Source organism: Pezoporus flaviventris, unplaced genomic scaffold (genome assembly GCF_033815535.1).
Source record: "Pezoporus flaviventris isolate CSIRO_AGI_PZ_B2104156 unplaced genomic scaffold, CSIRO_AGI_Pfla_v1 ptg000013l, whole genome shotgun sequence".
Classification (NCBI taxonomy): domain Eukaryota; kingdom Metazoa; phylum Chordata; class Aves; order Psittaciformes; family Psittacidae; genus Pezoporus; species Pezoporus flaviventris.
In genome coordinates, this window is record NW_026892561.1 from 21,717,852 (window position 1) to 21,741,651 (window position 23,800).

Genomic DNA, 23,800 nt, shown 5'->3' on the forward strand with positions numbered 1-23,800 from the left:
CTTTTTTACCTTTTTAATCACCCATTGGTACTTGTGATACCTCATCCTTCTGTAAGGAACTGCTACTGTAGGGAGCACTTCCTTTCAGATAAAGTTCAAGTTCTCCCCTCTGCCTTCCCCTAGGGCCTTGAGATATGGATATATTCTATTTCTGTGATTTAAAAGGGCATTGTTGACTTGTGATCCTACTTCAGGCCCTGTGCCAAAAGAACAACATTCTTATCATATTTGAAATCAGTTAGTCCCTCCCTTTTGTCATTAAAGAAATGGTGATAGGCAGAAAGAAAATCTATCCTAGGTCCACCTCCTCACTTTTATTTTTGTTTTAAAACACCAGATACCTACATTTCAACGCTAGTATCAAGTCTTCTACAATACTAAAATGGTGCCAAATTGAATATAATTCATCTAAGGATTTTTAACACAAACATTGCAAACAATAATTTATTGCTTTGGTTTAACTATATTGCATTACAAAGTCTGTTAAATCTTTAATGCTTACATAATTTTTTTTTTAAATCAGTGTAACTGGAACCTCTAATGTACCAAATGAGAAACTAATATATAATGTTAAAAACAAATATTTCTAAACTTATGTCCTAACATCTTTTAAAAGATCTTCCTTTAAAACTTTGCCAAGTTTAAGATTTACTGCAATTTACTTTCCCTCCACTAATAAAAAACAAGTGCCACATTAAGTAGAAAGATTGCCTATCTAAAACATGCTCAGACTAACATACTAAAACAAAATTGCAGAGCTCTTAGGGTAACATACTGAAAGCAAGGGCAGGGATGCTGTATTATTCAATGTATTATAAGCAAACACAGGCATATAAAGTAGTACACTTCATATATGGTCCCCAAAGGAAGGACTAAAAATTTGTTCGAAAAGCTTTGAATTTGAACAGCCTTGAACACTTACCCCTCTGCCTGTTGAATTGACGACCACGAACACCAGTTCTTAATGTTGGTGGCTGAAGTCTGACACGTCGGAACGGCTTAGGCTGGTTACTGCTTGTGTCTGTGAACAAGTGGAAAAGCAGAAAAGGATGTCTGTGCCTAGTACAGTTTTTCACTGTCAATGTTTACATTATTTGATATGCATTACGCTTTCAAATGTACTTTAAATTGTGAAGGTGTATCCTTATTTCATTGACACCACCTCTAATACAAATAAAAGCCTCAAAACAAGCACATTTGGTGGTACTTCTTGCTAACTCAACAGTGACTTACTTACTGTTCTCTGACTATTTAACTGAATGAAAAAACATTTTAAATCTGACATCAAACATAACAGTGGATAGAATCACTGAAATATCAGTAACTTTTGCTCCTCGAAGCATTATTCTTACTACAGCCTACTCTAGTTACTGCAGCCCAAGTGAAAATTGCTTGCCATTAAGACTAAAGGCAGCAAAACATGACCTTGCTGTAAGAGTTCTATCTTATTTTGTGTTTCTTGGGTATCAGCAGTTTTTGATGCTGATCCAAAAAGGTCCCACACTTAGTGAAATAGTATGTATCAACTGTTTCCAGCAATTAGCCTGTACCTGCAGATGAACTAGAAGGAGGATCTTGACTAGTCGAGGGAAGATCTGACTCATCAGATGCTTGAACAGATTCTTCTTCTTGCTGGCTATCAATTTCTAAGCCTGCTTCTGAAGTAATTCTAGAAGAGAAGGAGTGGGAGGAAAAACATACAAGTGTATTCACACAGTTTCAATAAGCTCAGATTAAAAAAAAAAAAAGACATAAAATTACAACCTATCCCCTTTTAGATTTGCAATATTTGGTCATAATACAAAATACAGAAATTATTGTAAATATTTAAAATTGCACTTGAAAGTGGAAAACAAATCATTTGTCTATCAAATTCTTAAGAATTGCTTATTCCCTTCCTTCATGCTACTTGCATTGCCTTAACTGAATGTCTTCATTATGTATGCTTGCTTGCAATGAGGAGTGTTTTTCTCTGTTAACAAACAGGGTCAATTTACCCTTTATTATACAAAACCTAGTCCTTCAGACTGGGGCCTTTACCATCAGTATTTGACTACTGGAGAGCACTCTGTTTTCTTTAAAAATACAGATTATTTTTTTTGTGTGTGACTTCTATATTAGCTATGTTAAGTCAGAAGGAGTAATTCAGATGAAACCTTTGGTTTTAGATGAAAAGGTCAGATTGTGCTACTTCACAAAATTACTAAATCCTGTTTGATCTGTCCTTCCTCCCAGAAGAGGTTAAACTGAAAATGAATCACAGGCATACTTGGATGAAAACAAATCATTAAAACTAACATGACATCAAGTTGTAGTGAGCCAAACAAGTCATAGCTTACCCTTCAGATTCGGCCTCTGCAAAAACTTCATCCCCATCATCACCCACTCCAGCCTCTGCAGTGGTGGACAGATTGCCAGTAGATGTTGTAACCATTGGAACAGACTGAGAAGCATGCTCTGAAGCATCTGCTGACGCGCTTTCAGTAAAAACCGTCACTGTACAGGAAAGGTAGTTTAATTAACACTGAGTTAGTTTTCATTTCTACATAAAATCTATGGAAATCTTAGGCAGATAAGAATACTCCAGGCATAACAATAAGCACTGTAGCAACAATAAGCTAATTCTTTTCTGGGAAGTCAAGGTTTGCAGCCTTTACTTCAGCCTGCAAATTTCTTGCCACTTACCTGGTGCTGCTACTTGTAATGGTGTTGTGGGAACGCTACGACCACCTGATTCTTCCTCGTGAGCAAGGAATAGTGGGGTTTCATACATGCCTAAACCTGCAAAGCAAAGTTTTAGTGGCAATTAAAATTGCAGCTAAAAAAAACAGATTAACTGCTCTTTTCCTTCTGAACACTTGATGGAACCCAACAATTTGTATTTATATATGGAGATTTATGTTATTTTGTTTTGACTTACTGCAATTAAGTTAAATTAATGCAAGGCTAATTATAATTTATTGAAAGCTAATAACCTTGATGAAAATAACATTACTTATTTTACTTTCATCCTTCTCTTACGCCATTATTTTTCTTCAAAGAAAAGCATACTGTTCCATGCTGACAAGAGATGCAGGGGAAAGGGACTAATTCAGGACAACAACAAGGACAATGCAAACCAAATTGCCTGGCTACCTCTGAGCAGCTGAGGATATGTCCCAAAGATTTCTTTTAGATTTGCTGTTTTCCCCTTATGTTTTAGTAAAGGAAATCTACAGTCAACCGTAAAAATAAAGTTAAAAACCATTCCCTTCACTATTTCACTTCTCTTTACATGAAGTTTCTTGTGTCTAGCAGGCAATGTGTTCTACTTAAAATTTCAGCTTCTCTGCTTCACAAACCCACAGAATCATTCTACATTTTGAACCACATTACAAGGAGAAATGTAGCAGCTTTCAGGAAACACTTTTTCACTTCTTGTTAGTCTTCTCTGCAATTTTAAAAGTTGCAGGTTTCCCGCACCACAAGTAGAAATGCATTTTGCCTGCATTATTTTTTTTTCACTCTAACAACCATGGAAATACAGAAATGGTTTACCTCCTTGTGATGCAAGCTGACCAAGATCAGAATGACTTGAGCTAGTTTGTGGCATATCTTCAGGGGGTCCAAATCTGAATCTAGGAACTCCAGCGACCTGAGGGGAACTATCAAAATAAAGATTTAAGGAATTTTGCAGGAATTTGAGGAGAGGACAACATTTTAACCAAAACAAGAGAACAAACTATGCATAAGACAGAATTAATTAACACTGACCATAAAAGTCAGCTCAACTACTGCTAATTAAATAGCAATTAGTTTCTCAAACTTATTTGGACTGTATTCAAAATCAGTAAAACAGTCCTGAAGAGAACAGTCTTTACTTATTCATCCTATGAATTCTCACAATTTTAAGTGGATTGCTAAATGTGTCCAGAACATCCCAAAGCCAAAAATGGGGATAACTTTTCCTGCTTCTACCAGTTATATTAACAGGGTGGGGGGAAGGAGAGTGAAGAGGAGGAAGGAAATTAAATAGAAGAACCTATTTTTTTGCTTCATCTCATCTTAAATCAGTAAGTTACTGTACATTGGAGATTATCTGCCTCCTCATTGGCTAGTAAGTTATGACACACAACTGAAACAATGATCACTTATTTGTAGATGCAGTCATCTATCATAGTATTACCAAGTTTTAGCACATTACTCCAATCACAAATTCATTTCATTTCATTCTCACTCCACTGAAAAATAGATGTTGTGGTGGTTTGGGCTCCCTCTCCCCCTTTACATCTACTTACTGAATGGCTTCTGCAAACCCATCTGTACGATGTGGAACTACAAGAGTTGGTGTACTTGGAACTGTTCTGTCCTCATCATCAAAGAAGTGTTGCTGCTGGGAGAAAAAAACCAAACAAAACCAAAAAGACTGATATGAGAGCCTAACAATGTATTTCCAGTTTCCACTGGAAATTGAAGGTCGGTTTGTTTTTTCACATAGTAAGGCAAAACAAAGCTTTAGTTCTAACAAAATTCTTGTCCAATTTTAGACATCTGAATCTGAGCTGGTTATAGATTGCCCCTTACAGGTGATGAAAAAACCCAAACCGAAATAAAACCCATATACTTGCAAGCCACTCATCTTTCAAAGGATTTTTAGACACCTTATCATGAGATTATTCTTCTATAAAACTGCCATATCCCCCTGTTGACTACAAAGGAATCTTAAGACAACTCATTCATTAACAGATCGGAACCATCTGTATTAATATGGATTGCTGTAAGGTACCTAGCACATGGGATTTTTCACAATGTACCAAGTTATCTGTTCCCTCTTCCCTTGCACTCCATGAGGCATTCTCTTCACCTCCATGTCTTCCTCCCATGTCCTTCAAACTTTTCTCTCTGAAGTACCCATAAGGTCTCTCCCATGTGCTCAGTTATAGTCCAGGCAAAAAGCAGTAGGTACTGAAGTCAGTTCCAAGTAGAAATTGAATGACAGGTACATGCAAGCCAAGCAGTATCAGTAAAATCTGAACTGATGCTTTCAACCTCAGAAATGATACTTTTTTAGTCAGTTGGCCTCTCTCACCTCCCTCACTGAACTCGCATGTGTTCTGTCAAATACAGCTGAAGTTGAATAAAGGGTTAAAAATTAACTGAAGGAGACAGACAGAAAGCATATATTAGCCTTGCTGCTTTAGAATGAGGCTGAAAACATTTACTTTTTCTTTTCCAGTGACATATTCTCTTTAGAAGACTGAGTCTAAAAACATGCCATCAAAACTGCCTTAAACAAAACCAATTCAAACTCTTTTGAAGACCTTTAGCTTCCTGGGAATTTTCTAGTGTTTGCCTTTCATTAATACAGAAATTAACAGGACTAAGATATTTTCTGCAAGACTACAGAAACCACTGCATCCCTGAAGTTAGGATCTAGGCTTCTTTAAAAAGAGAGTTATGAATGTTCCCTCAATGCAGGTTTTTAGCAGTAGACTTTCATGTACTTACCATCCCGCCTATACCAGGAGTTAGCTGAAGTCCACGCCCCACAGACTGTCTTCGAGTCATCTGGATTCTCTTTATAGTAAAGAAAAAATGAAGTAGTGTGAATACTTTCCTGGAATTCTAGTAACATAAAATTGTTCAGAGCCAGGGACAGTGGCTAAATGAGTAAGTGTAACAATTACATGTCTGTGCAAAACACTACTTAGTACAGCATCATGCCAAGTTAAATAGACCATAGCAGCAGCTACTTTACATCTTATATCTGTTGCCTGGTTGTCCTGGGTTCAGCAGTAGCAGTCATTTTTCTCCTTCTTAGTAGCTGGTGCAGTGCTGTGGTTTTGACTTTCAGACTGAGAACAACGCTAATAACACTGATGTTTTTAGATGTTGCTCAGTAATGTTTACTCTGACCAAGGACTTTCTGAGTCTCATGCTCTGCCAGGGAGGAGAGGAAGCCAGGAGGAAGCAGAGACAGGGCACCTGACCCAAACTAGCTAAAGATGTATTCCATACCACAGCACGTCATGCCGAGTATACAAACTGGGGGCAGTTACCCAGAAGGGCTAGATCACTGCTCGGGTCAGGCTGGGTATCAAGTCAGTGGGTGGTGAGGTGTTGTATTCTCTTCCCTTGTTATTTCCCTTATCATTATTACTATTGGTGGCAGCAGTAGTGATTTGTGTTATACCTTAGTTACTGGACTGTTCTTATCTCAACCGGTGGGAGTTACATTCTTTCAATTCTCCTCCCCATCCCGCCGGGAGCAGGAGGGAGTGAGCGAGTGGCTGTGTGGTTCTGGGCTGCCAGCTGGGCTTAAACCATGAGAGTGGTCTAACCATGAAAGGGAATCACGTAGGTTTAAATTCTGACTTTAATATTTTACTCAACTTTCTATTGAGGACAGAAAACTTCAGCACAGAAATACTGCAGCCCCAAGCCTCAAACCAAGTTAATGGTAAAGGGTAAGTCCAGTCAGCGTACTTTAGCAAAAATCATGGGATGCTTTAATTTACAAAATATGTAGGTCTATGTCAAAGCATAATCTTGGGTCTGACACTGACTGACTCAGGACTGATAAGGTTTATCTTAGAAATGAATGGCAACATTCCTTTGTACAATCTGCACTGGGGCAGAGACTAATAAAACCCCTTGCTAATCTGTCTGAGTTACAATCTATTCAAGAACAGCATTTGTAGTGGAAATGCCAGCAGTCACTGACTGAAATAACACTGGTATAATAATTTCAATATACAAATCCACAATGAGCGCCTTACTGCCTTTCATGTTCCCTGACTAGCCATAATTTGCAGGATGAGACATGTTAAGTCAGTTTCCTCAGCTACCATTTTTCAGGATATATGTATATGTATGTAAATATATGTAATCTACTTTTACAATAAGCAGAATACTTGGATTTTACTTAGAAAGAAATCATACAGTAACTAAAGTCTTCTGACTGCTAGAGATAGTTTATACCTGTACTGGGGGACCCAGTTCTTGAGGAGGAGCATGAATAGTCAGTCGTGGGGGCAGCGGATGTGGCGGTCTGCGTGGTGACTGTGGGGGCCGAGGGGCTTGTCTCTCTGAGGCAGATGATGGCTGCTGTTCTCTTGAACTTTCATGAGGAAAAGTGGACTCCGCAGCACTTGTACTCCCTTCTCCTAAAACACACAGGAATATACAGGTATAAACCCATGTCCTCCAAATACCATGAAAGCAAGCCTTCAAATTCTGCTACCACATTAACAGAAATGCTCTTACCCTTGCAAGAGTGGGGACAGCTCAGTAACTGTTTTTTAAAATCATTTAAGAGAGGACTTGTGCCTACTACATCAACACTATCACCAAAACAAACTACTGAATACTCAAGTGCTGATTGAGAGAGATGAATCTACTGAGCTATTAACAGCAGTTTCCACACCAAACAGAGCTTGCAGGATTTTCAAAGGAGTGTAGAATAAATTCAGAATGGAGCATTTCAAAAGAATCTACTTCTCAGGTTAAAATGGTCTTTAGCATTTTCCCTTATGTTCTTACTTTTACATGAGTATTTTAACACCTGTAAAACAATTCTACATTTTCCCCCTTTGAAAAAACAAAGTTTGAAGAAACATGGAATAGCCATACCACTGTTTTGAGAATCTGCTGCCCTCTGATTGCTTTCACCTCCTCCCATGCTTTCCTCAGTTTCTGTTCCAGGATCTGTACCATCAGCACCCTAAAAACCCCACATAAATATAATATGACTTAGCACTAAACAACTTGGAGGCTGTAAAGAGAATATAAAAGCAGTACAAGAGTATTCAGAAAGTAAACAAAGTAAAATATATGAAAATCTTAAAATATTTCTGCTAATATCTGCAAAATCAGACAAATGTATACAACTGTGACATTTCAGAAGTTTTATGTATCTATACATGCACGAATGTGAAGTACACAGCCATCGTCATTTTATAACAGACAATGACATATCCAGCTTTTGAAGAAACTGCCTTACTAGCTTGGCAACTAACAGTATTTGTGGCTGGCTCCTGTACTTTGTGTTTTCATTCTGTTCTCAAACATTAAAAGTTGATTTTTCTCATGAATACACCAGTTATAACAGAAATTAATATCACCTACTAGCAGCCTCACATCTCTGTGATGAATTCACACTAAGATTTTCTTTCAAGTATCCAGAACTGTGCAGATGCATAACACCACCAATTTATTCCAAGAAATGTAGCAAGCTAGAAATAAAAAGTATAAATCTCACCTCAGCATCATCTGCTTCATATCCGTCATTACCATCAGCACTACCAGTTCCTTCATTACTGTCATCACCTTCATCTCCCATTCCTGTGTCTTCATCATCATCCTCATCTTCCTCTTCCTCATCCTCATAGTCCTATAGGACCATAAAAAAAGCCGTAAGGAAGCGTGGCTATTAGGATAGTGGAAAAATTTCAGATCTTGAAGTGGCACACTTCACGTTGTGGTACACAGACCATGTCCGTCTGTGGCTCTCTTTTGAAGATGTTCAACATTTATTAACCACAGTGTACTTGTACATATTTACTGATTGCTGTGGTAGGTTTACCTTGGCTGGGTGTCAGATGCACCCAGCCACTGCCTCACTCCCTCTTCAACAGGACAAGGGTGAAAAGTAAGATGGAAAAGCTTGAGGATCAAGACGAAGGCAGGCAGATCACTTACCAATTACCATTACAGGTAAAACTGACTCAAGTCAAGGAAAATTAATGTGTTACCAATTAAAAAATAGAGAAACAGACTAGAACACCTTCCCGCCATCCCTTCTTCCCAAGCTCAACTTTACTCTCTCCTTCCTATCTCCTATTCCTCCTCCTCCACCCCAAGGAGGGCAAAGGGGACAAGGAATGGTGGGTTGTGGTCATTCCACAACAGTTTCTTTCAGCTACCCCTTTCTCCTCCAGTGTGGATCTTCTCTACAGACTGCAGTCCTTCAAGAACTACTCCAGCAGTGGGTCCTACCCACTGAATGGCTGCAATTCATCAGGATAAATGTGCCCCCGCACTGGCTCCTCTCCATGGGCAACAGTTCCTGGCAGTAAAGCCTACTCCTGCATGGGCTGCAGTTTCCTTCAAGGAATATACTGCTCTCCACAGGCTGCAGAGAAATATCTGCTCGACTGTGGTCTCTTCCACTGCAAGAAGTATCTGCTTCAATGACTGGAGCACCTTCTTCCCCTCATTCTTCTCTGACCTTGGTTTTTCCAGGATTGTTTCTCACACTCCCTCCCCCTCCTCACACTAACACTGCCATGCAGTGTTTTAGCCTTTCTTTATATGTGTTTTCCGCAGCTGATGGGCTCAGCTGTGTCCTGCAGTGGGGCCACTTCAGAGCCAGCAGAAAGAGGCTGTGTCTGGCACAGAGCAGCCTTCAGCCTGTCCTCACAGAGGCCACCCTTGTATGTTGAACAGTCATAGATAATCTAGATGCACCAGAGAATTAAAATAAATAATAATAAACAGAAGTTGAATTAGCAACACTAAGTTCAGGCTACATAAATACAGACTATTTTTAAAAAATAAAAAAAAAAAAAGAAAGAAATTGGTTAAACACTCCTTCCAGATGAGTTTTACATCTGATCAAAAATCATACCTAAAGCAGTTCAGAAATAAATTCCATAATATACATACTTCCTGCTCGCCTTCGTTTTCTTCATCATCATCATCATCATCATCACTATCAATGACAATGACATCATCTCTTTTCGACTGACCATCCTGAGATGAAGTAGTATTTTGCTGATCTGACTGAAGAGGTCCAAGATCTATCGGGATAGACTGGGAAGTTTCTTCACTATCCTCCATGGTAACGTACTCTCCGTGTGTAACACCCTGTAAAAGATAAATTGCCAGAAGAAACAAAATGAAATGCAGCATATACAATTCTTAAAATGTTTTTCAGGGAAGCATCCATTTTATTTCTAAAAGATTCTTGTTTCCATTCCTATTTCTCAACCTCGACCTAATGGAGGCCTGCTGTACAACACAAACATATTTTGTCCTTCATTTTCAAATCTCATCTGGGATGGGTGACACCATTAAGAGTACTGTATTCATATATGATGCATTTGCTTGCGCATCCATAAGCAGCTGCTGCCTCAATGTTTACTCATCTTTAAAAAGTTTTAAATGGTTTCCACTGGAAACCTGCAGGATCTGATTTAAGATTTCACTTCTAAAAATGGGGAGTGGGGGAGAAGGATAGGAGCTATTTCTGCTGAAATGAAGATCGTACTATTTTCAAAATATGCTTACTTCACCAATTGAGTCTTGTGAGTCTTGATTGTATGTTTGAGCTTCAACCTCGCCATCAGTGCTCTCTTCTGCTGTCACTTCCTCCTGAAAGAACATGCATTTTTCTTGTTTAAAACACTCCATTAGCCCTACAGTTTGGTTCTTCAACACACCATTTTTTTTTTACTTAAAAAAAAATTAAAAAAAAAAAAACAAATAAAAACTCTTTACACAGAAAGATCATGGGCAAAATTTTGTTCCTGTTTTACTATTATTCCTTAGCTCTGCTTTTATCTAGCATGTCATTTTTCTCTTTCCTGGAGAAATGCCATTTGCCCATTCAGTCCACTGGGCCTCAGTATCTCCAAATCTTTTCAGGACCATAAAAGAACCCTTAAAGTTTCATATTCCACCTTCATCCTCTCAGCTAATTAAGTGACAATGTTCTGAGACAATTTTGCTCCCTTTTTTGCTATGCAACATCCCTCTTGTACAGTTAATAGAAAACCTTTGACTTCCTTAACATTATTCAGGAGTTGCCTGCTTGAGGTTCTGTCTTAAGTTCATTCCTTCCTTGCAGGACATCTCAATTGTCTCACAGCAACAACTCTGCATGCATCTCCTGTAAGCTTTTACATGGAACTCATCTTTGCTTCATGGCATGCCCTCAAGTATGCTGCATTCTATTCCAGAGTAACTGTAGATAATGGCCTTCCAGACCACACTGGAAAATATTTTAACATTTTCCTCCTCAGTTCCAGGATACGGCCCTCTCTTTTCCATCCTACATTTCACCAAGATTTACATCACTCACTGCAACTGGCATAACCTCTGCCTTTCATGATACCTGAACATAATTGCTTCCTCCCCAATAGATTAAAGTCATGTTAAGAATTAACTGACTTGCTCTTCCCATTAAAATCTTCCAAAGGGACAGATTAAGTAGCAGCACTTTATGTTCTTGCAAACCTCTGGTCCAACTCTCTGTATGTTTCTCAGTTTCTTTGGAAGAGGAACATCCACTGTTTCCTCTGAAATTTGGTCTGAGTTTTCCACAGTGTTATCCTCCTCTTCCTCTCGTGGACGTTTAGACAGTGAAGAACTTGGGGTAGCTGAAACTTAAAAAAGCCTCCCAATTATTTTCAGAACAAAAACCATACAAAACAGAGTATCAAAAGTTGTTTTTTGACTCTGGAAGATCACTTCTTTTTCTGCATTGAATAACAAATGGAATTAGAAAGAATCATCTTGTGCCATTTTCTGGGACATAAAAACAGCAGCCCCTTTTCTTATAAGTCTTATACTCTTGGGACTTAGATTCACAGCCTAATTAACCCCAAACATAATCTTGGGGGTACAACTAAAATATTTTTTCCAACATCTTTGCCTCTGACAAGTGCACCTAAAAGTTGAACAGAGCATCAGCTGGGAAACAAACAAACTAGCAAAAAAGCAGTTTACTGAAGTGTATTCTGGGGAATAACATTCTACACCAAAATCGACACTGTGTAGGAGAAACAAATATGCAACACTGTATCACACTGAGTAGCTTTAGAATTTTTCTCTGTATGTTGTATTCCAGCTTAAGTAGCTTATTTGTGCTTCCTCATGACCTGGCTCTAACACTACCATAGTTTCAGAGGCAGCAAGGTTTAGTGCATTACATCCCAATGCTGCCCTGGATAGATAAGCAAACATGAGGTTTTAGTTTTGTATTTTAAGGAATGCAGCAACAACAGCATTTCAGAGGTACCATTTCTGAAAGTTCAGGAAAGGAGCCTAACCCCAGAAGTCTGTAAAATCTACAATAAATTAAGGGGGGGAAAGAAACCCAAAACCCCAGAAGAGCAAATTCTTTTTCTGAAGTTAGGCCTGGTTTGACAAGGGTCCTAACAGAGCTACTTAAAATGAATTATTCAGAAAGGTAGGCCTATAAAATAAAACCAACCTGTGCCAAACACTGCTGTAGAAGTGGAGGGCCTCTCTATCTGAGAGCTCTGTACAACTTCTACTATGGTGGGGGATGGCTCCTGATTAGCAGGCTCAATCTGAGGATGACTTTGCTGAGTGGGCTGCACAAAAGCAGTCGCCTGTGTCTGCTGCTGAACAGTCAAGATGGGCTGAGAGAGAGATGTCTGAACATTAGGACTGGTGGAACGCACAGACCCACTAGCACTGCCAAAGACTGGAACGTGCTCCACAGGTCCTTCTGATTGCATAGCTGAAAGGCAAACAGTAGCATATTCAACTGTCTTCATATTATCTAGTACAGTTCACATTTCAGAATGCCTTAATTAAGCTGATTTAATGTGTTGCAAATTGAGTTAACATTAATTATACCCATCCTCAACTGAGGAATCATGAACTTTGTTGCAAGAGAAATGGTCACAACAGTGCAATACTGGAAGAGATGCAGGAACAAGAAAACTATCTGAGGTACGTTCAAACTAATAATTACCAAGATTTCAAAGCAAAGATAGCATTTATGATTGCTGTAGATCCTTATACTATACTAAAATGCTTACCTTCCTGAGTCTCCACCTGTGTTGTAGGCATAACTGTGGCTGTTGGTGTAGTGGTAGGATTAGTGACAGTAGCAGGAGTAACCATTGGACGGATACTGGCTCGTGGAGTAGACTTATTCCCAGCCATTGCAGCAGCAGTCACTTTACTTGGAGTTGACACAACAGGAGTTGGTTTAATATTTGCTGTTGGTGGATCTGAAGTGCTAGCACTGAAAAAGAGAATATTGTTTTCATGGTGGTAGTGCAGAAAGCAAATGTTAAAAATACCAAATGTGAATATATTACTGCAGTCACAAATACTGATTTTTAAAGGCTTAAAATTTAAAAGCCTGGCAAGGGAATCATGAATTATCTTCCCAAATTTGTTTACAGATTAAAAAGAAAAACAGACACACTATGCCATCAGTAGCAATTTGTCCAGCTTACAGGTTTGACACATTTCTTCAAAGGTAATCAACTAGAAATCTGTAAGCAGATCAAAAGGAGCAGTGCACAGCTTACACTATTAGCTGTGCTGGGTCCTTATTACAGTGAGTAATACATCTTACATTAGAACTGATTCACTCAATACAGAGCAACATCATCTCCTGGTTGAGACAAAGATCAGCCAAATTTTAGGAGGCATCTTTGAAAGCCTTGCTTTCAAAAGGATGCTACCATAAAAACTGAATGGGAATTTGTTATTTAAACTTAGTAATACAATAAAATTTAGCACTTAATCATTTGACTGTTTTATCTGTTGTTAGAGCTGCCATCTACGTAGTCCATTTCTTATGTCTGAGATTCTTGCACACGGAAGATCCCACCCCAAAACAAAAATGCTTAAAGGTAAAACTGTACAACTTCAAGAACCCTGAAGCTGGAAAACATTTAAAAAACATGCTTCATGTTTCCTAGACACGGTATCCCTGGTGGTTAATAAGACAATTTAATAGCTTAAAAGCTTTATTGATTAGCTGTAGCTGAGAAAACAGAAGTAACAATTACATCAATCAGCATCTTCAAAGTTGCTTAAGAAAAATTGCAGAAAGCCAGTGGTTTACTAAAAAGAAGAGCAACTGGTAAAGACAAAACCAAGAAATGCCAACCACAGAAAAGTCTGCAAAACCCCCAAACCCTTCAACTCACATTCCTCTTTCACCTGAAGCTGGAGTAGACTTGAGTGAGATTTGCCTCTGCTGTTCTGGGACCTATTAAGTGAGAAACAGACTTATCATGCCATATACAAACAAAACAGAGCACGCAATCTGGTAAAATACTGCAGCAACATCTTTAATAACAATCGTTTCTCTAGCAGACTTGTTAGAATACCTAGTCAGACTCTGTGGTTATTACAAATTCTCCAAAACAAATTATACCAGTCATACCAAGAATTTAAACCAATTCAGTAATTGAGACAAGAGCACCTAGAGACCATTATACTGAATGCATGGATAAAAATACAAAAACGCAGGGCAGAGTGCAAACAGTTCAGTTGGCTGATTCACAATGACTGATACAACGTTATGCTTGTTAGCACTGGGAATTCTGACTATGGCAGGAAATGAGTTTTAAATTAAGTTCTGAACCCCTGCTAAAAGCCAACTTGTGCATTTCCAAAACCAGGGGACAGTGGAACCTGAATAAGCGCAGTTTGTTGAGCTCATAGTTAAAGTGTTGGGAGTCCTAAAATAAGAATTTCCATCTGCTATTCAGGATGCTTAGAGAAAACAGCTTCACGTAAAGTAGTCCTGAGCTTTAACTACTGTACACACACAAGTTGGACAGTGGTGCTTGAGTGACACCTACAAGCAATGTAGTCAACTTGTAGTTACAAGCTACAGATTCTCATTCAGCCATGAGACATGCAGCTGTTTTTTCTCTCACACAGCTAGCTAAAAGGATTTTGTACCTTGTTTGTAGACTCTGGTGGCTCATCTCGCTGTTCATGGTGTCGCTCTTGCTGTTCTCTAAGCTCTCTTTCTAGACGGCAAATTCGACCTTCATACTGTGATTTAAGTGCACTCATCCGCACTTCCAATTCAGTCTTCTGCTCTTCTAATGAGCTGCTCTTTTGCTTCCACTCTTCATTTTCTTTTGTTAGCTGTTCTTTTGTACCTAATTAAATAGGAAAGAACTCAGTCCTGCCACTGTGAAGCTGCCTACTGACTTTCTGCATGCCGAATACCTGGCTGTTCTAATACATTAATAAAGTATTTTGAAATCTTAAAATGATTAAGCTATCAACAGAGTATTTGGAGGTAATTTTAACTTTCACATGCCATTTTTATATTTAATTACAATTAAATAAAAATAAAATAATAATGCAATAAATAAACAAAAAGTAGTAGACACAAAAGAACAAGATGCTTTCAGCAAGCTTTGACACCATCATTTCTCTCAACATCAATTAAAAATAAGGAGGCAATATGTTTTGCACCTGTACATTTAGGGAAGACAAGAGGGAAGGGAAGGAAAGAGTTACCTGAGCTGTTAGTAGGGTCAGTCTGCTCAAATCAACAAAAGGATAACAAATGGGTGTTATCAAGCTGGCTTGCGAAAACTAAGCAAAACTTTTTTTACCTCCAGTGTACAGTTCGGTACACGCTTTCATAATCTCCTGAAGGAATCAGAATTTACTTTTTTAGAACAATTCCTATAACATCTGAACTAGAAAAAACTTTTAACTAAATACGAATTAAGCCATATTTTTGTATTTAGCATCCTGTCTAAACACTTTTCTATAGGATAAATCAAAAAACAAACTGAAGACAACATCTTAAGGACAGAAAAAAAAACATACTATACCAGCTAACTGTGCAATTTTCTGCTTGGCGGCAAGCAATGTCTTCCTAGTTTTCTCTTCCTTCTCGGTGATCTGTTGCCTGAGCTGTTCTTCCTGTGTAGTCTTCTCTTGCAGATCTTGATGAAAACGAGCAAGTTCTGATTGTAGCTGTATTATCTGCTCCTGAAGATTTCTAACTTCAGCTTCCTTTTCTGCTATAGACTAGAGAGAAAGCAAGAGAAAGACTGAAAGAGAGAAGTTGCAACTATTGGCCATAACTAGCTACTTCAGCAAACAACGCCCAAGGACCTAGTATTAGCTGGACACTGTATTAAGGTTCAAAGGCTTCTAATCAACAACAGAGGAGTCCAGTCCTCCCTGAAAGTAATAGTTGAGAGAATAGCATTCTCCTTCCCACTTATTCATTCCAAGAAATAATGTGAGAGACTCTACACACAGGATTTAAACTAGGTTTAAGGCCCCTCTCCCAAGGTTGAGGCACAAATAGGTTAACTCACATATTTCTGCGCATAAATGTACACACTCACAGTAAAACACCCTCACATTCGTCGGTTATGCATTTAAGATTGCAGTAGAATACAATACTCTGAAATTGTTCACTGTTCTTAGCTTGTTCACTCTGATCTCACCTTTTGTAAGCTTTCAACCTGAGTCTCCAAAGTCTTTGTCTTCACTTCAGCTTGACTGAGAGTGTCTTTCAGCTCTTGCACTTCCTGCAGAGAAACCTGTTCTTCTTCTTGTTCTACAAAAGACTGAGTTGATGCTTCAGCGACCATCTGAAATATATCAAGTGGTATCGGGCAAAAGGGTACTATCTGATTAGAATGTAATTTTTTTCAGAAGTTTCTTTTGCATGCAAATTGATAGTTCAAAAAGTTCAGGGCAAAACCCAGGAATTCTACTAACCATAAAGTTAAGAATACTGCAAATTATTAAGTTGATACGCAGCTTCTGTTTCATAGCAGCTTGAGCTAACAGCAGAATAAATGGCATCATTTTCTGCTTTTCTCTTCACAGGTAAGTATTCGTACAATATTATACTAATGAAATGTGAAGATCATTAGTTAGATTATATAGATAGATTATATATGACTAAATGAAAACATGTATTTTTTTAATAAGCTTTTTCTTCGCTAAGAAATTCCATTTACCTTATCATGCTGTGCTTTCAGCTCCTCATATTGAGTCTTGTACCTGCGACCAATTTTCTTGACCTGTGTTATTGTTTTCACTTTTTCTTGTATGTCAGCCACTTTAGCATCTAGCTCTTTCTGCAAAGCATCCTTTTCTGTTCTTATTTTAGTTACTTCATCCTTAAGACTCTGAACAAGGTTCTGGCTTGTAGTCAAGGATGCATTAGTTCTAAACAAGAGATTAGAGGAAGATGCAAATGAGATGTTTGAAATAACACATTTCAATATTTCTTTTATGTGATATCACAGGCATTATCTGCAGTGAATTATGTTTTCTAGGATTTTGCAGTACAAACGACGATTTGTAGAATACACGTTACTTTACAATACATTAGAATAAGTTCAGCTAAGACAGCTTCTGAACAATTCTGACAATTTTGCTTGCATATTACCAAGGTACAGTAAGAATATCAAAGGTTTCGTAGTTCCATGGAGACAGTGAAGAAATTACAATTGCACATACAACCTTATTTAAACTATTTTGCTTTGCACAGAACTTGTTAGTAATTGATTCATACCACACCTGGCTATTTCTGCTTTAAGCCTGCCTGTTTCTTCACTCATTTGTTGTATACGCTTTGTGTTTGCCTCCTTCTCTGACAGCAGCTTCCGATACTCTTCGAGATCTGTGTCCTTCTGTTGACTTAATAAATGCTGAAAGGTTGAGAAAATAGTTTGCACTTTTGTAAGACGATTATACAGCTATACCTAGAAAATGTCTTTGAATTAGAGCTACTGCTTTCGCATTTTGATTTGGAATGTCTGTGAATCAGAATAGCCTATTTTGAAGCTGCATAATCAATGCTTTATAATTCAAATACATTTCTTGAGTCACTGTTGTTGTTTTTAAGAATATTTAGAATAATTTTTTTTTTTTTAGTTACTTCATTTTCCCCTCAACTTCTCTTTGAAAACATGCATTCTCCACCTGAGTCCGGGCTTTCCACCGTTTGACATCTTCTTCCAACAGCTTTTTCTCCGCCTGCAACATTCCACTTTTCTCACTCAGTTCAGCATTAGACTCCTGCAGAGGTAGAATGTCTGCCTCAAGCTTGCGTACCTGAAAAAAAAACAACAGGAGAACTCTCCAGATCTTTTGAAACTGAAGGAAATAGAATATGGTAGGCCTTGAACAAGGATAGTAAAGAGGGCCAGAGAGAGCAAAATCAACCCTCAAGAAGCCTGATAAAGCTTCTTTTCCAACTCTCTGCCTTTCAGTGGCCAGCCGGGGGCAGGGAGAAGGACACGGAGCAAGAGCAGGGGATAATCCTACAGAGAGGAAAAAAGTACACGTACAACTTCACAATCTTAGATTCTCACTCTTTGTACTCTGATACAGGAAACAGATTATTAATTACATGTTAGAAGCCAAGCAACACTGCACTGGATTCCATTCCACTGGTGCGCAGAAACATGAAGAGACAATATCTTCCCTTTAAACTCCTAATAAAGCTGTGGTCTGCTTTATACCTATTCCTCTGCCACTTAAATTTATCTGCTGATAATATATCCCTGTTACTGGTATACATCTAGGCAAGGATAAAACCTGATTCATTTAAATGAAACTGAACTTAAAACTTTCCAGTGTTCTAGGTGGACCTATGTCTTCTAAAATTCTAAAGGGAAAAACTTCCCCATTTGTGTATGACATACAGGAATAACGACACTCTAAATCATGTACTTATTGTAATTAGCAATAATATATCCAGACACTAACTCATCAGCTTGAATATCTAAAAAATTTACATGAACTTCAGCACTAACCTTTGCTTGAATTTGTTGTAGCTCTTGTTCTAGCCTCTCCTTCTCTTCTCTTAGCATCTTGTTGGTCTCTATCAGGACATTCATGGTCTCAGTTTTTTTCATTAATTCTTCATGCTGTGCAATGGTTTTTGCTGTTACCTTTTGAGAAGATTTAACTCAATCATTTGTTTTGCTTGCACGTGCATATATACTTATCTGGATCTGGTGTAACACCACCTTGGAAAGCTAGTCTGGCCTTCATTATCTCACGTACATCAAAACAAGTAAATATCACTTAAGAAATGGGGGATAGGGAAAAAAATTGAGAGAAAGTATCTTTATTTTCCCTATTTATCCAATTTTGGAATTGTCACACTGCTTCACAGGACTCAGAAAAAGATTCTCCACTTGGCGATATAGCAACCCAGTTTAAAAGCTCCCAATTCTTCCAAAATTTCATTTCCGGGTACAGGCGGCAAAGATAAAGACCAGAAGATACAGAACAGCCCTCTCTACTTCTTGAATTCATAAGCAATAATACCCAACCATACCTGCACCTTCTCCCTCTCAGCATTGAGACTGTCTTGCAGCTCCTGGAGTTCCCTTTCCAGGTGCTCCACCCTCTGACGATAACGCAAACTCTCCACCTGGGCCACCTCAAATCTAGTTTCTGCAATCTCCTTTTCTCGACGTATAAATCTGCAGTGCAAAAATAAACAATACATCATGTCAATGAAAATGCAAGACAAAACATTTTAAGTTGAAGGATCTTTTATCTGTAGGTCTACTGAGTATAGAAATTGGTTCACAAAGATAAAAAAATCCTAGATAAATCCTCTTGAAAATCTACATAAACCCGCCAAAAAACACAATGAGAAAAAAATCACCTCTATGAAACTTTCTTGCCAATCACATTTGCTAAAATTTGATTTAGTTTCCTGTCGTAATTGACTCACAGTTTTTTCCTACAAGTAGAAAGAAATCTCCTGTATTGTTACTGATGTAGTACAACCACCTACTGCCTAGCAAAAAAGTGCTAAAATATTATATGTTATCAATCACAGAATACCAGATTGGAAGGAACCTCAAGGGAAATATAGAATACCATGTTGAAAGGGACCTTCAAATATAAAGTAATACAGAAATATTAAATTTGGCAACTCATTTGCACTCACTGAGGGAAGGAGCCCAGAGATAAATTTACCTAAGAATTTCTAAGATCTGTTCCTGGGATTTGCCTTCTTCATTGAGAGAAACATTTACTGCAGTTGGCATGGCTTCTTTCATAGAAGTCACCATCTTATCACTCAGACTTTCCAACTGTTCGTGTAATAATCTATTTTGTTTTTCCAAATCTTCACAGCGGGATGCAAGTTTTGAAGCTTCATCCTACAACAAAATTGTTCAGCAGATGTGAAGCCTGTGGCTGAATTTCTGTTAATTAAAAAAAACAGAACACTAAACCCGTAAGAACAATCATACCTTGATCATTCTCTCTCTCTCTTCCCAGGAGGCTTTGAATTCTAACAATTCAGACTCGGCTTTCTGAGCAGCTTCCTCTAGTTGCTGCCTTACCGCTGTGTTCTTGGAAACTTGGTCTTTAATAGCCTGTAATGCTTCAACATCAGCAGCATGAAGCATTAATTCCCGTTCATATTTATTTTGAGCTTCAGAAGCCATCTTTGCCTGAAAAAAAAATATATAAAAAGACTTTATTACCTTTAATGTTATATTTTTTATATGTACAAAGAAATAACCCCAGACCAGCTTAGAATGTTTCCCTTAAATTATTAAGAAAAATTCGAATTTGAAATAGGTCTTTAGGTGGCCAGAGGTAGCAATTCACTAAAACCACTTAATTACACTCCCTGATCAATTTTTTTACGCAACGAAACAGACCACAGAAACAGTTATCCACTGCATCTTCTGTTTTCTTAAATGTGAGACAAACTGTGCTTGCAGCGCAACTTCGTGTTCAAAGTCAGTTTAGTTCATATTACTACTTTCATCAGGTAGAAAAACAAAGCATTAAATAAGCAGCTGTTCACAAAATAAAGAATGTGCTCTTTCAGCACTTCTCTTGTTTCCAAAAGTCTCTGATTAGCAGTACTACCTTTAAAAAATGTTTTTAGTTCAACTGAGAAACTATCAGTCATTTAAAAAAAAAACAACTATCAGAAGTTTACTACCTCTAGCTAAAATAGCCAAATACTACAAATACTACAAATACAAATACTGCCATACTTGTTCCTGGCAGTCACGTCTGGCTTGCTGTTCATTATTTAAAGCTGTGCTGGCTCTCTGAAGAGCTTCCTGAACTTCCGACTGCACGGTTGACAGACTCTTCTTTAGTTCTGATAGCTACAGTGATGGGGGAGGGAGAAGAAGAAAAACAAAACAAAACAAAACAAAACAAAACAAGAATAAAACCAACAGTAAACAGCAAAGTATTTTACAGAGTACTGAACACAGCAAGGATTTGAATACAGACCATCAAAAACAATGTAGAACCAAAGAGTGGTTATTTTATTATTTTTCGATTAAAATTAGTATTTTTTTAAGAAAGGGAAATACTTTCAAGATTTTTGACTTAATAATATACAGAACTCTTTCCTGGTAAAAATATATTGCTGTTATTTCAGAGTTGGGCCTGCAGCAATGCTAGCTGCAGTCATCTTGTTTCTTTCAACCTCAATAAAAGCCCAGATATAAACCAGACAAAATAAGGGCATTGCCCACTGTGACTTTGAAAGATGTGCATACTACAAAACTGGTATTGGCTCATGTTTGAAAAAAGGTTTTCTGAAACCTTTCTCGCAGGCTTTTACTCATGTTTTTTCTACAGACTGCTCAAAGTTCAGCAAGACAGTGACAGCTTTAAATACACAATCACCCTAATGAAGTGGTAGGATAATGTACTACTCATCCTTACAAACCTCTCACAAATTTAGTTAGCCTCTTGAACATTCTAAAAGATTTAGTTTGTGACACTACAGTACTGTGGGAAAAAAAAAACAGTTTATGGAATTATGTAAAAGCACATTCTTGTGGACTCCATTCTTGTGAGTTTAAAGGCTGGGGGCATTAAGTGCATACCTGTTGTTCCATACTCTCCACAGCTTTACGCTTCTCCTCTTGCAGTTCTTGCTTTTCTTTCTCTGACTCCATCAGGTTCTTTTCTAGCTGTGCTTGATACTCTGAAGACTCCTTCAGACGAGCTTCAACTGTTGCACGAACTTCCTCTGTCACCTTCATTAAAATCCGTAAGAGATCAATATTTTTTCCTTTAAATATGATAGTCTGATATAAACCCAGTGTTTTATTAACAATTTAAAATCAGAATAGCTATTCTCAGCATCTCATTTAGAACAACAACACCGAAGATTTGGAGAACCATGAATAACATTGATTTTTTCCCCCTTCCCCCATTTCCTCTATTCAAAGCTGTAATACCCCATGAAGTACACCCAAAAGGAGTTTAAGGTGACTGCAGTCAAATCTGCAGTAGCCAGGGTATCTCTATTACACACTAGAATCTGTAATATTGTTAAAGCATACCGAGCCACAATGAAATTTTTACAGTAACAGAGACAGTCAGAGAACTTGGATACTAGACAAACAGCACTCCGCTGTCTAGTGACACTTCATTTTTGGCGGACAATAAGAATTCTTTTCCCCAACCTATTTTATTTTGGTATGCTGAGCGACTTGGAAAAAGAGCCTTCATTCTGTATTATCTTGGTGGAATGTATGAGAGATTGGAAGGTCGTTCTCAAGCTTTTCCCATGAATACCACATACGGAGTGTTCCTTGTTATCAGTAAGGTCATCAGCAATGCAAGAAGGTATGAATTTAACTGCTTTTGATTGAGAGCTACATAATATTTTTAACCATTGATTACAGGGTTATAACAAGCAAGAGTTTTAAAAAGTCCAATCCCCTATTTCGAAGGCGGACGTTGGCAGAATTCAGCTTTGAGTAAAATTTACAATCCAGCATTTTAAAACCATGGTGCAAAAAGGTATAGCGTTTTCATGATTAAAAGCTTTCTAAAATATGGTCTAACTACATTATATTATGTCTTTTAAACTGACCAGCTTTTTTGTAATTCCTTTAAGTCCTACAGACTGTACTGTAGTACAAAAAAAAAAAAACAAACCACCAAAAAAACCCAAACCCTTTCATTTTGTTTCTTGTTTTTCTCTGACAAACAATGGTAACTACTTACTTGTTTTTCCTTATTAAGAGATTCCTCTAGACTAAGAACCATGGCTCTGTATTGTTCCACATTACTAGAACTAGTCTTGAGTCTCTCTCTCAGGTCATTAACTTGTTCATCAGCTTGTCTTAGTCGACTTACAAGATCATCCACATTTTCATTTGTACTAGGTTGACCTATAGTATTAGAATACATTCATTAACTGATGAAGTTTAATTCAGTTTTTTAAACCATTGTTCTGTTAAAAACTAAAATCTTGTAACATGAAAAAAAATATCACTGCCACAAAGCTTCTCTAAATTAAATTATCAGCCTTAACCACAACAGTGGCTTACAATAAAATTGGCTATTTAAAAATAAGGAACCAGTTCTTTCAAGTAATAAGGGATCCATTAATAAAAGTTTTGCTTTATTTTTCCCCTTTGTCAAAGGATGCTTGGACATGAATTTCACTTTAGTAAATAATCCTGGTTATCATTTGTTTTAATACGCGACTGTAATAATGATGTTTGTTATTTAGTGTACTTTCCTCCTAATTCTAAATTATTATGAATTTTACCATTCTACAGACAGAAATATTTAACATAAAGAGAAATTCAATGTAGAAAAACATCTTACCTTTCCCCGGAGCCCTCTGTGATGACTGAGATGTTAACTGAGCCTCCGTATTGTTAAGCTGCTGTTTCAACATCACGGTTTCCTTCTGGGCATTCTTTAAAAGTTCCTTTGTGTTAATGTGACGGTTTGTCTCAGTCTCGAGTTGCCTCTTAAGATCAAGGATATGAACCTGAAAACGCAAGGTTCTTAAAGTTGTAATTATTCACAAATGGCACAAATGTTTGTAAGTTTCACAGATGAAAATCAATGCACTAAGCCATAAAACTGTGGCTTTATTTTCACTGAAATAAGTTTAGGTTATTTATACTTACCTCTTGATTTTTGGTAAGGGAATGTCTTTGTTCCACCTCACTTTCTAGTTTCTTCTTCAGCTGAGATATTTCACGCTCTAGCTTTTCTATCTGATTATTGAGCCTTTGTTTTGTATCTGTCTCAGACTTCTCCAGTATTCCCTGATAAAAGACACAAT

At 37.7% G+C, this 23,800-nt stretch overlaps 1 protein-coding gene and 1 long non-coding RNA gene across 4 annotated transcripts in view; one reads left to right on the forward strand and one right to left on the reverse strand.

Annotated features, from left to right (window-relative positions):
* TPR (translocated promoter region, nuclear basket protein) overlaps positions 1 to 23,800 on the reverse strand; it is a 41,678-nt gene that overhangs the window by 250 nt on the left and 17,628 nt on the right. Inside the window, exons 20-50 of one of the 3 annotated variants that reach the window (XM_061452135.1) lie at positions 23,643 to 23,783; positions 23,332 to 23,500; positions 22,723 to 22,889; positions 21,591 to 21,743; positions 20,739 to 20,855; positions 19,977 to 20,180; positions 19,699 to 19,883; positions 19,046 to 19,193; positions 18,516 to 18,653; positions 17,680 to 17,811; positions 17,275 to 17,405; positions 16,710 to 16,920; positions 16,188 to 16,334; positions 15,561 to 15,759; positions 14,665 to 14,870; positions 13,902 to 13,963; positions 12,774 to 12,982; positions 12,197 to 12,469; positions 11,218 to 11,366; positions 10,270 to 10,353; positions 9,646 to 9,846; positions 8,240 to 8,371; positions 7,615 to 7,702; positions 6,961 to 7,145; positions 5,488 to 5,556; positions 4,278 to 4,372; positions 3,538 to 3,644; positions 2,686 to 2,781; positions 2,340 to 2,496; positions 1,551 to 1,669; positions 923 to 1,021 (exon numbers count right to left, since the gene is read on the reverse strand). In XM_061452135.1, coding sequence (XP_061308119.1) covers positions 923 to 1,021; positions 1,551 to 1,669; positions 2,340 to 2,496; positions 2,686 to 2,781; positions 3,538 to 3,644; positions 4,278 to 4,372; positions 5,488 to 5,556; positions 6,961 to 7,145; positions 7,615 to 7,702; positions 8,240 to 8,371; positions 9,646 to 9,846; positions 10,270 to 10,353; positions 11,218 to 11,366; positions 12,197 to 12,469; positions 12,774 to 12,982; positions 13,902 to 13,963; positions 14,665 to 14,870; positions 15,561 to 15,759; positions 16,188 to 16,334; positions 16,710 to 16,920; positions 17,275 to 17,405; positions 17,680 to 17,811; positions 18,516 to 18,653; positions 19,046 to 19,193; positions 19,699 to 19,883; positions 19,977 to 20,180; positions 20,739 to 20,855; positions 21,591 to 21,743; positions 22,723 to 22,889; positions 23,332 to 23,500; positions 23,643 to 23,783 — 4,573 coding nt within the window. Of the gene's footprint in view, positions 1 to 922; positions 1,022 to 1,550; positions 1,670 to 2,339; positions 2,497 to 2,685; positions 2,782 to 3,537; positions 3,645 to 4,277; positions 4,373 to 5,487; positions 5,557 to 6,960; positions 7,146 to 7,611; positions 7,703 to 8,239; positions 8,372 to 9,645; positions 9,847 to 10,269; positions 10,354 to 11,217; positions 11,367 to 12,196; positions 12,470 to 12,773; positions 12,983 to 13,901; positions 13,964 to 14,664; positions 14,871 to 15,560; positions 15,760 to 16,187; positions 16,335 to 16,709; positions 16,921 to 17,274; positions 17,406 to 17,679; positions 17,812 to 18,515; positions 18,654 to 19,045; positions 19,194 to 19,698; positions 19,884 to 19,976; positions 20,181 to 20,738; positions 20,856 to 21,590; positions 21,744 to 22,722; positions 22,890 to 23,331; positions 23,501 to 23,642; positions 23,784 to 23,800 lie in introns of all 3 variants that reach the window. The other 2 variants (XM_061452134.1, XM_061452133.1) reach the window with 2 other exon arrangements.
* On the forward strand, positions 12,629 to 21,399 carry LOC133268681 (uncharacterized). The gene is made up of 3 exons (XR_009743139.1): positions 12,629 to 12,684; positions 17,970 to 18,043; positions 21,340 to 21,399. It is a non-coding gene; the product is annotated as an uncharacterized LOC133268681 (long non-coding RNA).